At 41.5% G+C, this 17,230-nt stretch overlaps 1 protein-coding gene across 11 annotated transcripts in view; it reads right to left on the bottom strand.

Moving 5' to 3' along the window:
- The window catches only part of foxp4 (forkhead box P4), a 281,713-nt gene that overhangs the window by 16,777 nt on the left and 247,706 nt on the right, over positions 1–17,230 (bottom strand). For all 11 annotated transcript variants that reach the window (XM_015342583.2, XM_069190380.1, XM_015342579.2 and 8 more), the window contains 6 exons: positions 15,757–15,861; positions 10,176–10,263; positions 5,711–5,794; positions 3,007–3,211; positions 1,966–2,042; positions 1,143–1,244 (listed from right to left, as the gene is read on the bottom strand). In XM_015342583.2, the coding sequence (XP_015198069.1) occupies positions 1,143–1,244; positions 1,966–2,042; positions 3,007–3,211; positions 5,711–5,794; positions 10,176–10,263; positions 15,757–15,861 (661 nt within the window). The remainder of the gene's footprint in view (positions 1–1,142; positions 1,245–1,965; positions 2,043–3,006; positions 3,212–5,710; positions 5,795–10,175; positions 10,264–15,756; positions 15,862–17,230) is intronic.

The raw sequence follows: 17,230 nt of genomic DNA on the forward strand, positions 1-17,230 counted from the left end.
TGAGAAGGGGACTGAGAGATCTCTAAAAGTGTGACACAAAGTCCCAAATTCAAATGCAGTCCTCCACTGCTACAGCCAATAAAAATGACATCCATCCAAATTTCTTTTTTTTCCCTATATGCAAACTTAACTGGCATTTTTTGGCAATGTTGCTGCTACAGTGCACAATATTTTTTTAAGGATTTAGCGTTTTTCTCTTCCACCGAACTGGTTTTCCCAAAAAACCTTAAGCTCGCAAGCGCCAGTTAAGTTGAGCACGCCTCCAAAACAAACTCCCAGCATCCGACTGTAAAATGTGTTTTTCCACACAACGAGCATGGCGGAGCCAAATGCGACGAGGGACAAAGAGGGACTGCTGGCAGCGGATGACACAGGGTTCTGTTTTTACAACCAAACAAAACAACAGAGCCCAAAGGGAGGGGCAGCTTTGCGGCTGTCTCAACACGCTCATGCCTCGTTTCAGGCCAGAAAGGGGAGCCGACTGGAGAGCAGCCTGTTTAATTTACCTGGAGCCAGCACGTCCATTAATCACCTTCCTAACTTTATGTAGAAATATCCTGCTGAAAGCCTTCCATGGTAAATTTGCACCACATTGTAACAGTTTTTCATGTCTTTGCCATGTTCAACCTCTGTATGGTTTATTCTGCTTTTACTATGACTGTGCTTTGTGCCTTACTAATCCTTACTCTAATTATCATATACCTCAATGTGCATTTAGAAATGGATACACATTTGCATGCTACATTGCCTTGTGCACTGTCAGACCACAACATGATGATTTATCTTTTTCGCAAGTAGTCCAAGTGAATACTGCTTTAATGATCTTTTTTCAGCAAAGCATATATTGACTTTAAATAATGACAGATGAAAGCAGAGATTTGGAAGCTAGGCTGAAGCAGTGATAGCACTACGATCGTATGACAATATGAGTCTTTAAACTTTGATGAAAGAATCTAGACTTAGGTCAGAAAAGATTTTTTCACAGTTTTGTTGGTCAATCCTTAGTCTTAGCTCAGACCAGAGGACGTCTGCCAGGGGCTCAGTTCAATCAAAGTCCCGAACCTCCTGACAGAGTCAAAGGGAGAGCAGCCGTTGTTTGAATTTCTTGACCAGAGTGTGAACATCTTACAGCCCTATCTTACCTTCCATGTAGCTGTGTTTCTCCTGAAGTAGGCGAACATTCGTGTAAACCAGTTGTAAATTTCATTGAGGGTTAACTGCCTGTCTGGGGCTTCCAATATAGCCTGAAAGAGAGCAAGAGCAGGAATGAACAATCTGGCACCTCAGTTTTTCTAAAAAAAATAAAAATTATTCTAAGAAGAAAAATTATATTCTAATTAGGGAGCTATATAAGATCATTCAAATTTGCTTTTTTTCAGAAACAAATGTATTGAACTTAGTTTTGATGAAGGAGTCTTCTTATCAATCCAGCAAGCAGGAGCATAACTCATACACACAGGGTGCAAGGCAGGGCTTAGAGCCAGCGACTGCTCTCCTCACTCCAAATGGGACGCCAGCCCGTTGCAGGGCCATGCAGAAACAGGGGATTTATTTTAGCCACACCTAGCCAGCTCGCCTCTGGAGGTCAGGGGGATCCAGCAGCACAAACCCATGCAAACGTAGGCAGAGCATGTATACTCCACACAGACATCTGAGGCCAGAATCAAACTCAGGAATATGGAGCTGTAGGACAGCAGTGTGAACTGTCGCTCCTCTCATGTAAAAAAGAAAGATGCTTCTAACTCATAAGTCAACTGAACAAGATGAGGATGTGCACATAGCAGAATAATTATGTCACTGACATTAGGATTACCTGTTCAGGTAACTGGGGGCTAACTAGGGGTTAACTATACCCAACACCTCAAAAGTTATAGAATATCTACACCTTTTTCCTTAACCAGATATCAACTGAAAATCAAGCTCTTTAAAAACACCAGACAAAAAAAAGGAAAACAGCTTCCTTACATGTCGTATGAGCGAGGCATAGGTGAAGGGAGGTCTGACATCAGCGTTTTTGTAGAATTCATGATTCTGTGCAAGCTCTGTGGAAAAAAATACAGAACTTCCTTTTCCTTCCTTCATTTGCGATTTTCATTGTAAAATGTATTGCTTTTTTTATTCCAGGCCTGGCTGGACAGGAAAGCTCTTGAATCTCCTGGAGTGCAACTGGACTCACATCTGGGCTGTCCTGGAGTAGAACACATCTGAGCACAGCCTACACTTCCTTCATAATTATCATATCTGCCTTCTATATGCATTTGCTTTTGGGATTAAAAACACAATCTCCCAAAGTATCACCATGTATTTATGCAGAATAATCTAATGTACAGTATGGTCAAATGTAATGTTTTTCTTTAGAGTTGCTCCTGTTGCATTCAGTAAGACCAGATGTGTTATTGATTTAGAAGAGATCTTTCAGGCTGAAGTTACCTTACTGTTCCTATATTAGGATGTCCCTACTAAAGCAAATTAATAGTTCAGTAAGCGTTTGGCACAAAAAATAACTGCAGGTTAGAGAACCATTTTGCACAGAGACTGAAGTGCTTCCTGTGCAGCACTTGTTGGGTGCAGCATCAGAGTCAACAGAGGTATGCTGTGCTGGTTACACTGTCAAGAGTGTGATACTCTGCAATATTCTCTCAGTGTCAGAGAATAAGCACTGTGTAGAACTCTGTGTGCATGGTTCATGCTGTGTGCAGTACCAGAGTTTGTATTTTGTGCTGTACTCTCACTGAGTGTGTATGCTGTGTTAGTGTGTGTTCAGAGTGTACTGTGTCAGTGTGCATACTACATGCTGTACCTTATTGTATAACAGAGTGTTCTACGCTGTTCTGTCAGCTACTCTTTTGCACACTGTACACCATTAGCTTATGGACTGTGCTGTACCTGTGTGCACATTGTGTTAGCATGCTCTCTGGTCTGCATTGTTTTAGTGCGTGTGTATTGCACTCTGTATACTTGTATGCTGTGTCCTCTATGTCTATACATCTGTGCCCAGAACCATACCTGAAGCGATGGGGGTGCAGAATTTGTCGGAGTTCCGGCGGCGGATGGGTCCCCCCACGCTATGCAGGCTGGAGGAGCTGATGACAGATGGTCCCTGGCGCAGAGGGGTGATAGGGGCAGTGGCTGAGGTGGGGGGGTGAGGTAAGCCCTCTGGGAACGTGTCGCTCTCCCTCTTCAACAGAGAAGCGCTAGAGGCCAGATTGAGCTGCAGGCACAGGAGAAAGCATAACAATTACCAATATGTATGACAACGATAATAGAAACATTGACCTGATCACAACTTTAGCACATCCAATGTATTCTCAGCAACCGCTTTATCCATAGAGGGTCACAGAGAGCCAGAGCCTATCCCAGAAGGATAGGGATAAGGCACAAGACGGGATTACACCCTGGACAAGACATTAGCCTAACAGCCCAATCGAGGGCACACACACGAATGGTCTTGCATGCAGGGGGCAATTTAGACACACCTGAACAGCAGGAGTGTAGCAGGAAAGCAGTGCACTTGGAGAAAACTTGCACAAAAAACAAAGAACATGCAAACTCCACATTGAAGGCACAGAATCTAACCCACGACTCCAGAGCCGTGAGGCAGCAGCACTTACCACCAACACCACCAACCTCTGCACATTTACCAATAACAAAGCCAGAACATAATGGAAGCCTTTGTGAACTAGAGGTTTTCATACCTTTATGATTAAGCTTTACACTTGTAGCTTGGCCGGTAGGTCACAGATTGGGTTTAACCTGGTCCTACATTCATCACATCACTGTGACACATACTGTTATGACACAGCAAAAGTGATCAAGATAGCTGGCCTGCTATCAGTAGGTTAAAGATGCCTAGGGTTATTTTATTTATTCAACCATTTCCAAATACCTTTCACCTACTGTGTGAGCACTCTCTGCAGCTACACAGAGCAGAGTTCTTAAAATCCACGTACACAACATGCAGAAAGCAGTTTACAAGGAGCGCAAACAAGAAAGCCTTGTGTGAAGCATAACAATAATTAGACAAAATAAAAAAAAACACAAAAATGAGCTTCGTTAACAACAGAGCACATTACCGAACAATCAGTAACAGTATCTCTCTCTAACTGCAGATCAGTTCTGCCCAATTAGGTGTAGCTGAAAACGACTGGAAACCAGTCTCTGGCCGCGCCAAGTCTCCGCGGGAGTTTCTTTTCAAGGCCGCTTGTTTTGCTATAATTAAAATCATGATGTGCACGTGCTGTGGGAGAGGAGAGCAAATGGAAAACTAATACAATAAATTAACTTGGCTACCCCTTCCGCCGACAGCACTGAAAACCAGGACCATCTTGAGTAATTAGGGGGGCAAAATTGTTTAACAGGTACTTAATTAACACTGGATCGGTGCCAGTTTTGCTGCAACTCAGACCATCTTAATTGAGGGCAATCTTTGTTTTGTTGGCTCCTCTTGGGTCCCCAATGCTGCTCTGAACCTCTTCTGCAGATGCCAGAGGCAGTTTCTGATTTCCCATTAGGTGCTAATGGCAGCTCATCCACTAAATTTGTCTCCCAAACAGAAGTCGTCCTACTTTTCTTGCCACGGTACAATACAATTTATATCCCCTCGAATTAAGACACTCCATTTCTAATTGACAATTAATTTCAATGTCTTCATATTTTAATAAGACTCCTCATCAATCTTGCCATGAAATATTCATTAGATACCTAGTAATTGCATTGCACCGGGTGTTATAGATGAATTTTCATTCATGAACAGGGCATTGCCTGTGATAACTGAAACATAAGTGGCTGAGACCTTTCCCCTGTAATGTTCACAATATTTTTCTGTGCATTTTAGACAAAAGGCCAATATGGACAAAAACGATTTACACATTACATTAAATTGTATTTATAAGCCCCTGATTGCTAATGTTTACAAAGTGCAATGCAATGAAAACGTGGTAGGAACACAGGCCAGCATGGAGAGGTATGTGACTGCGTGATACTAATCAGGAAAGCACAAGAAACATTTTCATTCAGGTTCAGCAAAGAGAAAAGTGTGAAAATATCATGAAAACTTCTAAAGTAATCACATTTCAATACTTCAGAATTCCACCGTATTTCTTTCAGTTTTTAAAACAATCATTTTTAAAAGCATTGTATTCTTGCATTGGACTAAAACATTTTTCAAAGGTTCTTTTAGAGTTTAAGGCTCTCTAATAGACATTCCATCACATTTCCTCTGTATGGAGGAAACAGTGGCACAGAAACAGAAAACAGCGGAGTCACAGCCATTTAATGGTGAAAGCTGTGTTGCTTTGACACAAAGGCTGCATCATCCTGCTGGACAGAACTGGGCATACAAAGTGCTTTAAGCTTTGGAGCTTCTGAATCCCTCATTGTATCCGAGTTGCTTGGTCAATCCTCTGATTTGGGCCAGCTGTTAGAGCTTTCCATCATGCAGGATAACATACGTCACTGGGAAAACTGGAATGTATGATCCACCTCAGAAAGACATTGCAGTATCATACACTCTCACACACAGTTCTTTAGTATCACATCACAAGAATCTCACAGAAACAAATGGGTAGCTGAATGGAAGCAAAATAGATCACATTGAAAAATTAAACTCAAATGTATGACTTAATGATGCTTTGACACTTAGAATGCACCTCCTTGAAAGAATCAACAGAATGTAATGTATCATTTAAGAAAAAAGGCTGGTAATACTCACAGGCTGGTTAAAGGGCTTCGGCTCTGAGGGCCTCATGTGCAGATGTGTCATCATGGCCTGAAGTCTTTCGCTCTCCTTGGCTAGCTGCAGAGACAACACAGCACACTGAGTGAGCCTGAGCACACCAGGACTGGCCAGGAGGGAGAGGGACCTGGGACAACCAACACACATTCCCAGAGTCCCACCACCCTTTCTCTGAAGAAGTTCTATCTGTACTTCCTCAAGTTTTACCCGGCTTACATATCACTACTGATGCTTCAGAGGTGCACTGAGTTGACTTTAGTAGTACATTTGAGGATTTTGAAAATAAGAATCAGGCTTTCTTGTACTCAACTCCGTTTGAGACTTTTAAAAGAGCTTCAGTACTTTTAATTGTCAGTTTAATACATTCATTCAAACCTGAGAAGGGCTCAATCTCCTTCAGTTTGAAAAGGATACAGAGGATGAGTTAATCCTGTTTTTTGTAAAAGAGCATGGTCAGATATTTACGAACCATCAAAACTGTGCAGATTTAAATTTAAGTGTTCATCAGTGTAAACTATTGCCTTTGTGTGGCAAACAGACAAAAGGTAAGGTGCAGTTTTTAAAGATGGGTGGACATTGAAAGACTGTGAGTCTTAATTCTTTTCATTTCCCTAACTCTAAAACCTGTTTTTCTTCATGCAAGCAGGACATTAAGGTACCTTTTTGAAGGTGCTGAGGAGTGTGCTGGGCTGTTTTGTTTTGCTGGTATAATTAAATGCTTGTACTGTCTGTGACCAGTAATAAAAAGTCAGCCCTTTGGTATCTTTCACACCACACTCCACAACAATACCAACATTACAGTACAGCATCTTCAAATTGAAACTAAATCTCACACACTTAGCGAAATGAAAGCGTGCCTACAGCAATAGTTGCTCATGTTTGACATTTCAAACTGCTATAAGTGGCAGACAAGCCATTCCTGTCGCTGCAGCAAACAAACTGCACCCAGGAAAACGAAACCGTTTAGGTACTTTACAGAAATGCTTTCAAAAGCTGAACCCCACTCTCCACCACTCTCCAAAGCATCTATGGGCTGCACTAAAAAACTGCTTGATGTTTTCCATGTTGCTCTGAGCAGCGCCATAGGGATAAACAGTCCTGGAAAAGGAGCTACGAGCAGTGCTGAAAACACTGAGTCGCTTTTAGTGAAACCAATTAAAATGGTTTGGAGAGCCTTGAAGAGCGTGCTTTCTATTCTGAAATGAGATCGTTAACAGGTAAAGCATTTTTTAGTTTTTTTAAATAAAATACCTGTACAAACAGTATTTAATCATTGTTAATTGTTTAATAATTTTTTTAGATCTGGGCAAAATCCATGCAAGGGGACATTCTCAGTTTTCGAGCCTGTCGGTGCCTCATGCAGTGCCACGTTTCTTTATCTTCGGTATAGAGAAGGACTTGCATCAAAGCAGGTTTCTCCAACTGATTTCCTTTAAATTGCAAATTGTATGGTTGAAACACATATGGCATTCCTAACCATGTACCCAAGGACCTACAACTCCCCACCAGTGCTGGTTAGAATTACTGTGAGATAAAGAGTCCACAGTTCTCTTGCTGCTGTGGGAACAAAACCTAGATGGAGTCCTTCTGCACTGTTTCTGTCTCACAAACTGTCTTCTGAGATTCACATAAGCAACAGTCTTTCTCAGGCACTCCTGGCACACTCAAAACTGCAGTCACAAACTCCAGCATTTCATTACAGTGTCTGAATGCTAACAAGAGGCTACCTCCTCCAGCCAATACAAGGGCTACACTAACGATAGGAGATATCTTTCAACACACTAGAGGAGACATAAACAGCACCAAGAGCAGAAAGGCACAAAGATACAGATTAAATTTATGATGGCTGAAACTTCCTTGAGTTTTGATTCTACACCTCTTATTGAGCAATGTTTTCTCTGGGCTGTAAAAGTCTAAAGTTAACAACCTTACACAAACAGACAGGATGAAGTCCTTGAATATTGGATTAAATGTGCTGCTGCAGTTATTAACCCCTCCTTCCACATGAAATTCTGAAACAGTAGCTCTCAGTGCAATGGCTAAAGTCCTCACTGGCATAGAACTGAAATTACGAGATCATTCAGGCTGATTCTCTCCTATCAGTGTGCATTATTGGCTGGCGCTGGGACTTGTGTGGGACAGGGATGTTTAGCGCCATGATCTGTTTTGATGTTAGCTGCCTCACTGTCATTTTACATTTCTTGTGGTTTTTAAAACATTGTGTGCTTAAAATAGAGATGACTTTTCAGACCCACCTGAACTAGTTTATGTGGTTTTGCTTTGCTTTTTGAGCAAAAACACATGCTCAAGAAGTGGCCAATTAAGAGGCAGGACTGAGCAATTCTCTGGAGGGGAGGAGTGTGCTTAACTTTCAGAAAGGGGCGAGGAAACTGGAGAAGAATGATCAGTGCCCAAACAGGAACAAGCATGATCTTCACAAAGCAACACCTGACTTTCAAGTTGATTTCAATTCATATTTTTTTAACTGACAATTGTTGCACCCTTCAAATCGTAGTAAATCAATTTAACTTTAAGCTTTCTTTTGTTTCTACCCTTGTCCTTGTCCACACTAAACTTTTATGCTACAATTATAGTAACCTGTGGAAACAAACTTTTTCAAGTCGGGACAGTTTGCAATTCAGTGACTTTGGCCTTGTTTCAGCAAAGGTTCACAAGAAGATCTGTTTTTTACTGACTGTTTTTACAACTTTGAAGCATGAAAAGGAGCACACTGGTGAAGAAGAACGCATACAGGCTATGAACTATTATATTTACTGTAGGGAGTTCAGCTCTGTCTAAATCTGCAAGCCTTTATTGTAGGCGAGATCAAAGTGAAAAGTTAAGAATGACAAAAACTTTGAGAGCGAGAGCATGTAGCCCAGTAATGCCCTGCTATTGGGACCGAGAACACATTTCTGAAACTGCTCAAAGCACACAGGATATCTAATCTCCCCTAGAACAATTCAGGAGTTTCATCCTGCATCTGCTTATTTGAAGATTAAGGACAGCAGGTATCAGCCACCAAGGAGGAAACATGTGGTGCGCGGGTTGAGAAGCAGACATTGCTCAAGACAAAGAAGACAGAAAGAGACAGTGAAGAGAGAGAGAAAAAGGGAGTGAGGACAACAAGCGATTTCAGAGGTGGAAGGGTTAAGACACATCTGTCTGGTTTAGTGTGGTGAAGAACGACAGACCCAAGAAACGCACGCATCCCCCCGTCTCAGGTCTCATTAGAGATGACATCGCTTACACGTCTCCAACAGCACTTTCTGAGCCGGCACAGCGGGAGAGAGGCCCTGAAACCTTAATAATTGGTGCCCAGCCTATTTTTTCATGTTTTTTATTACAAGCTCCAGTAATTTCTATAAACTTCCAACTTTTATTGTGACAAATTGTGCAAAAAAAAACCTAAAAAGTACTAGCCCTTGTCTGCTGTTTATACTGGCGATGGACATCGCAAACAGCTCCTTCCAACCAGTCTTTGTTGTCTTCTCATAGCGGAAATACCAACAAATGATCTGACCCCTCCCCCCCCCCAAATACCCCCCAGACCTCTTCTAGGAAACAAAGCACAAACCTCACCACGTCTCCTGGCTGTGATTTCAATGGAGACAATACCAGCTCGATGGTATGGAATGGTGACACTAGCTGAATTTTGTGATTATCAGATTAGGAGCAAAAAAGTCTCCATTCAAGACAACCTTCAGAGGATTAGTGAATGATGGTTTGCTGAAAGGATCTAAACAATTAAAACTTTTCAATCATGAGGAACAAGGAAATGACCGGGTTCCAGTTTTCCAGTTTAACATGACTAAGAACTGATTATTGCAGGTGTTTTTTTTTACTCAAAATCCTCACTCATTTACTTGGCTATCTCGGACTTGGCAGACAGGTGCGTCAGTTATCTGATATAACTACCCACATAACTGATATCTATGAGATTTTCTTTTTCTTAAAGTAACACCTGTAAAAAAATAAAAGCAATTGCAATGCTAAAGAAACAGACGAACAAGACTTCTCCCCATTTAGTTCTTTTTAGTAAAATACCAGTTCAAAATATTATCAAATTAAAATAAATAACTTCCAGCTTTCAATCACCTTAAAGAATGTTGAAATTAAAGTACCTACTTATTGCTTTCCAATTACACAGCCCTTAAAGTGCATAACTACATTTAAAAAAATAGGTAAACAAACATCACCATACATTTCTGTAGTTATATTTGATGGATTAGATAAATGAAAGATGGATGCAAATATGTAAAAAACAATGTTTACAATACTTAGACCCTCTTATTAGATTACAGGCGTAGTGACTCCAAGTGACAGTGTGATCATTCACATCTAAGAAAGATCCCCCTGGAATGCCCCACCCCCACTCCCACCCTGCTCCCAAGCCCCCAGGCGGGGAGTGTCTTGTGATCATAAGATGTTTTGCACCCACCTGGATTTCCAGCTGCTGGACAACCTGCATCTGGACCCTGCACTGGGCAGTGCTGCGGTCATCCAATGCATGTTCGCTGTTGAGGTGCCTGACAGGACAAGACAGAGACCCAAGGTGAGTAGGGAGTAAAGACACAAAGGCAGGCCGAGGAACCCCTGCAGCACAGAGCCACATGATGAGGGGCTCAGGTCTGCGCCATTACTGTCCATCTTTTAAAAAGCTGCTGCAGTGCCAGAACCCACACTAAGGATAAAAAAACTTTCTGGCACAAAATTCTTCTTGCAACCCGTCCAAAATACTCTGGATCTGCAATCTGCTTCTTAAAATAATCTAATCAAAATAAATAACTGTTTACTCTGTCTCCGTTTCTTTCACAGAACTCCAATCCAAAAGGCAGCCATAGAAGTTCGTGATAGGCTGTTTTAAGAAAATATGCAGAGCACCACATTTTTTTCCATCAGTAGGAATAGTTTTTACAAGCTGTATAAAGTTTATTTTCTTCACCAAAGACATTTGTACATGAAAGGATAAGGGGTGAAAGGCACATGTATGCTTCTTATAAACCAGCTTATAAAACAAAGTCCTCATGTAATTCTGAGATCCTGTCCTGCAACAGTGTAAAGCAAGTTCACCCACTGGTCAAAATATTAGGAACCATCAAATGAACAGTGGTGGGGGATATATGGTTGGCTTGAGAAGAACAAAAGAGGCTTCCTAGTGAGAATATTGCCTGAATCAACTTGTGTGCAATATGTTTTGTAATGTGTTATAAATGTTATATGTTGTTTTGTGTTATACACGTGCAATAGAGGTTTTTTTTCTGGGGTGTGTGCATTATATTTAAATGTCCAGAAGTGCTGTGTGTCCACAAAAAAGTTCCCTGAAGGGACAATAAATCTTACCTACTTGTGCATCATAGGACATTTTAACGCACATGCAGATCCCACATGGAGACACACAGCATCTCCACAATTTAAGAACTCAAATTAGAAAGCCTTTTTAATTTAAGCCAGGCACATGGCACAAGCCAGGATCTTTAAAAAAAAATCTTTGTCCTTAGCAAAGATAAATATTAAAGGCATCTTTGTGCAGAAAGGTTATGCCTTTAACCAAAATTCAAGCTTCCTCTTGAAGGGCACTGAGAACAAAGCCACAAAGATTTGTTTTGGCTTTTTATACAGACATTTCTCAAGCACAATGATCTGAATAACTTCTGGACATGATGTCATTCATTTGAAGTATTTATCTTAAAGACTTGCCAGCCTTAGAAACTTTTGATTTTTTCAGCCTGATTAAAAGGATGTAAAAAACTAGGCATACTGTACAAGTCAAATGTGGAGCAAGCTTCATTAGGTTAAATCGGAACTGTTGTTCCCTGCATTCAGGAAGGAGTGAAGACCTCCTGATCTTTCCCACTGAATCACTCCCACTCCTACTAATCATCAGTAGTTATTTACTTGTTGCCGCTGTCGCCTACCCTGGTCCCTTGGCTGTGAAAGCGACAGTGTGGTTTTCCTGGGAAAGGGCTTGGCTCCTTTCCTGCCTGCCTCATCTGCAGCTCTTCTGACCTCACTAGCAGTGATCTCACCCAGCAGCCCCCTTACGCACAAGACGATCGCGGGAGAGATTTCTCCCTGACTGGCTTCTGGTTCTATCTTTCATCTCTTCAGCCTGCCCTCTCCCACCCACACAAAAACGCAACACTCCATGGATCCCAAAACAAACCCGAAACCAGGCGTCAACGCCAAACGCATCCTGATTTCCATATTTGTCTCGACTTTTTTCAGTTTACTGTTGGCGAAAACCGAGCTTCATCGGAGGTCGGTGATGTCAGAGCTGGCCCCTTAGACATTTTTATGAATCTCAATTTTTTTGTTGCACTTTCTTTCAATCCCTTTCAAGGGAGGCGAGGTTGTATGGGTAAAAAGTGAGAGTGCCTTGCAGTAACCATTTCATTCAGCCAAATTCACTGCATTGCTAGGCTGTGAGACACAGACTTAAGCCCACTTCGCTACAAAAATCTGCTATACAACAGGAGAGTTTCTGCATCTAACTCCAATTAATTAAGACAAGTTAATCCAACAGATATGGCTAATGCAGAAATGGAATGGAAAATACATTTAATAATTATCCATCATTTACCAAAATCAACTTAAAAATGCTAGGAGCAGAACTCTCCATTAACAGCTACTTGTGAAGAAATAATTGTCTTTTTCAGAAGATCAAAGTACTGATTATTTTGTGATCTTAACAAGCAAATTGAGTTCTTGCATTTCTTCTTCTTTCAGGTATGACTACCCCTTTTATACAGATTTTTTCCTCCCTCACGAAGGAGTAAGTCACACCGGACAATAAAAAGTGAGAACACTGCATCTTTAAATTCAAAGACGGATGGAGACTTATTCACTATCAAAAACTTTAAACAACAACAATGATGTCATCCTGCGGTAACTGAAGAACAGATAGCTGTTTCTAACCAGAAGTGCATGATAAAAAAATGATCTCACCCAATCTTTTTTTTTATGAACATAACTACAAACCACAACGCTTTATGGCTTTATAATAAACAGTAGCAACATTTTTTCCATCATATCCAACAATGAGGCACTGTTTACTTCAGACCGACAGGGATTAACTGCATTTATAACAGGCAAAACCACAGCCGATGAACAAAGGGTCTGAGTATTCTAACATATGTACTACAGCATGCCAGAGAAAACTGAACATCATTAAACAGTTTTGAGATTTGGGGGAGGGGGTGAAGGGGAGGTGGGGGGATACCAAAAAATAAAGACAGGAGTTTAGACGAGAATAAGAGTTTTATAATTTTCAAATGGTCTGAAGGCATCTTCAGCAACCTGTGGCCCAGAGCCAGACTGCTCCTTTCTCCTCTGAGAACGAACTCAGACAAACTGTCAGGGACACAGTATTCTCCACTAAGTGTATCGTCTCCTGTCTGCTAGCACTTTTTTTATTGTCTGCCTTTTAGGCTTAAGTGAAAAAAAAATGACACATTAAATTTTACAGACTCCAGCCATGTGTTTGCTTTTAAAGCAAAGATCTATTAATCTCTTGATGTATATATACATCTTTCTGATCTCCCCCTTCCATGCATCACCTACTGTAGTATTTGACAAGTACTGACCCAGGCACCATGTAGGACTGGTGCTGGAAAATGAGATGGACAGACACACAAAGATTCACATTAATAATTCATTAATAATGACGACTGTTTTCTCTTAAAAATAAAAACCCCATAGCCCTGAAGGGGGTATCTTCTTGGAAGATACAAATATACATTTATTTCACTGGCTAAAGTTAGTGTTCTGTTGCACTGTAGAGCTATAATAAGGGTGTAACAGTTATCTGGGGCAGCTAACTAACCATACTGACCCAGAGGAATTAGAGGTCTGTTGGTGGTTCTGCTTTCTGGTGTTGTGAAGCTGTGAGAGCTTTTAAAGTTTGTGCCAATAATTGAGAGTGACTTAAAACACCATAACACAGAAAGGTGTTCCAGTGAGAAACTTTTTATCCCCGTATTAAAAGTACATTCATACATTCACTCACGAACATGACTGCATAACCCGTTCAGACACTTGCAGGTTTGAAGGAACTAATAAAAGCAACAGTGCCGCCCCCTCCCAGACTGCCAACTGGGAGGAGCTGGGGGCAGGAGGCACTGAGGGCGTGGAGAGGTCAGAAACTGCACCGGCCAGGCGGAGTGTGCGCTACAGATAGCACTCCAATTTTCTGTCAGCTGACAAATTCCTGACAAAAGAAGGGCATTTCATATTCCTGTTGAAAGCAATCTAGAAAACACTTTTTTTCTAGCACCACTGTAAGAAGGTTACTCTTTTGTAGATATATTTTAAGGGTTTGTGGAAATGTGGTGCAACTTTTAAACCTCTATGCTGTCGATTAAGGTACCACCACTGCCAGTTTCCAGTTAACGTCAGAACTGGAAATCCTGTATGAATCCAAACACACACAGGGTGGGGGATGAAAAAGAGAAGAAAAAAGCTCTGAATTTGCCAGCCCTCTGTACGATTTGAGCCCTGGCCTCTGGGACCACGAGCCTTGAGTCAACTGCAAGTGACAACCCACCCTGTCAGCCCTTCTATTTTGAAGTCTAATTATTTTAACACAAAAAGACAATGGTGTGTTTACATCTCCTGCGAGCTCAGATCTTTGCGCCCTTTATCGCTATCAGCTAGCTCTTTTTTCCTAGTCCCTGAAGACTCGGAACTGGCAAACAGACAAAAAAAAGAAGGATGAAGAAAAGAGGAAAGAAAAGTGAGAGAAGAAAAATCCAGACTCCTTTTTGATGTCTTCGCTAGCATCCTAGAAACAAAGAGATCTAATTGTAAATGAGCTAATTAAGCAAACTACTGACGAAGCGTGAAAACAATTTGCTTGACCCTTTGCTTCTGCGCAGAGAGATGGAAGAAAAGGGGGTTTGTTGGAGCAGAGAGCTAATCAGTCACTGACGGGCACGCTGAGTGAACACCAGACACCTGCAGCTGAAGCAGCAGGAGCCTCCGAGAGCAGGGACACAGGCGGGCATTTTGAGATACCCAGGCGGATCAGGGAATGGGGAGGAAGTACAGCTAAAACACCAGAAGTTATCCTTAAATTACACCTTAAATCTACAAGTTATTTAAATCGGGTTTATACCCCTGTTATTGCTGTTCTCTTCTAATGGAGCCCAGGGTCACTCTCACCTCTGGTTCAGTTCTTCTAAAAACAGCAAACAGCAGCAAATTTTAAGGGTGTTACATTCTTCCGAATTTGTTTGAGAAATGAAATGTTTACTAAAGCAATCATTAAAAAAGAAAAATAAATGTGAGGGTAAAGTCTTGTAATATTCACAACAACGTGCAGAACACAAGAATGAAGTACGGTAGGACAAGCCTTCTGGCTTTTATTATTACTATCATTATACAGCTTAACATAGCAGGAGATATGTTTCAATTTGCAGCCCTAACTTCATCAGAGATGACAGACCCAGAAACAAGAATACTGAGTGTTTTGTAACTATGGAGAAAGGATAAGCAGGAGTTTCTAAACTTCTGAATGTATTTTTGATTTCTGCCATGGGCTTTAAGTTACCAACAAAGAAAAGAAAATGAAGAGCTCTGCTCACAGTGTGTACATTTCCTAGGCTCATATAGATCTTCAAACCTTAAGAGGAGATGGAGGGAGGAGGCCAAAATAAGAGACATGCTCCAGCTTACAATACCACAGCATGCCCCCTAAGCTTCAAGTCTGGGCCATACAGGCACGATTTAGCCCAGCCACAGCACCGAGTAACTCACTAACAGAGTTCACTTAACGCTCTTTATTTCATCTTTCCAGGCTACTAAAATGGCTTCTTGTTTGGGACCACTGCTTCCGTCCTGCAGAATCCCGCTAGTTATGACGGTTCAGGAGCTGGAGGAGGAGGACAGGGAAGAGACATGAAGGAGGATGAGGAAAAGGAGTAGTAGACAAGGACACGAAGCAGCAGAAGAAGAAATGGGCTAAGGAGTAAGCAGAAGGAGAAAAAGAAGAACAATACTAATAAAGAGGAGGATTTACTTACTTTATGAACTGGCCCATGTCCTCACAGAGAGCTTCGCACCCTGGCCACTTGCACTCCCCGTGCCCATACAGAGGGTGTGAGCCCGTGTGCTCCTCATGGGAAGAGCTGGGAGAGAGCAGAGGAACAGTATGAGCTTCACCTCACCTCAGTACCGCCAAGGCTGGGGAAGAGGGTCACGCGCACACACACACACATCAGTAAAACAGGACGTATGAGTCAGTTGACCTCAGCAGCACAACGGAAACTGGCTTACATATCAGAGGGGACAAATGGAGGGCAGAGCTGGAGTGCCATCGCACGTTTTTTGACACATCACTATTGTGCTTTAGTGCTGGGGTCAGGCTGTTGGGTATCTTTGAAAAAGAAGAAGAAACGATGGAAGCAGTCGTCCAAAATGATGCACACATAAAAACAAGCCACAGCTTTTGCTTTGGGCCTGTTGAGCGGCTGGTTAACCTGTCCTTTATTGGCAAGAGAAAGGTTTCAGTGGCCAGTATAACATGAGCAACTTCCTTTCCAAAACTGATGCATACAGTCACAACCACTACAACCAGGATTGGGCCCGAGCTGATGTGCTGAAAGAAAAACACTCTTTCACTCTAACAGAAGAGCAAAAAGCAGTGTTAGATTTTGAAAACCAGACTATAGGAAGAACATCATTAACAAGAGCTCATCACCAGGCCTACACTCTGACCTCAGTTGTTGGAAAGACAATACAGTATAAAGGACAGAATGGATGGTGGCATTCCTACTGTACAGCACCTGTGCTGTTCATACATTTGCTTTAAAACAAAAGAGCTTTGGCCTCTGTAGATAGGTTTCCCATTAAGGTTTTTTGCAGCTGCTCAACGGCTTGAAAATCCAGGATTAAAAAAGAAAAAAATATTTTACAGGTACCACATCATACAAACAAAAAAGGTTTTTTCACAAAAAGTGATGTTTCTTCAGATCTGGATAAATAATCCCAAAACAGGAGGCTTCAAAGGTTAACCCATGTGTTTTTCCTTATAATGGCAACATAATAAGAGTCACAATGTTTACTCAAGCACAGCAGACACGCTCTCACACTCATGTATAACCTATAATCCTGTGTGTCACTGCGAGAACTGTGAAAACATGTTAGGATAAAAATGAGGAAAAAGTGTATTATTTAAAAATAAATCTGTGCTAATTGCATTTTTTAATGCTGAAAGCCTGCCTGCTACTTTAAACCTAAAAGCTAAATCATCCTTACATGAATGTAAAAATAAAGAGAAAACTTCAGTGCAAATCTGCATTTTAAGGTCTTTAGTTAATAGTGAGATCCTCTCTTCCGGGTGCCGAACCTGTATTCAATTTGGCAAGGAAGGTGCATCTGTTTACCTTGTTAGCTTCTACTAACACCCTAAAGTGCCCCAGGCCTTGAGAAGTCGTGGGACTTGTCTTTTGTACAAGAAAACAGCTTGTTTCATCTCTAGGAACTGTCTCACTTCTT

This window comes from Lepisosteus oculatus, chromosome 5 (genome assembly GCF_040954835.1).
Source record: "Lepisosteus oculatus isolate fLepOcu1 chromosome 5, fLepOcu1.hap2, whole genome shotgun sequence".
Lineage (NCBI taxonomy): Eukaryota > Metazoa > Chordata > Actinopteri > Semionotiformes > Lepisosteidae > Lepisosteus > Lepisosteus oculatus.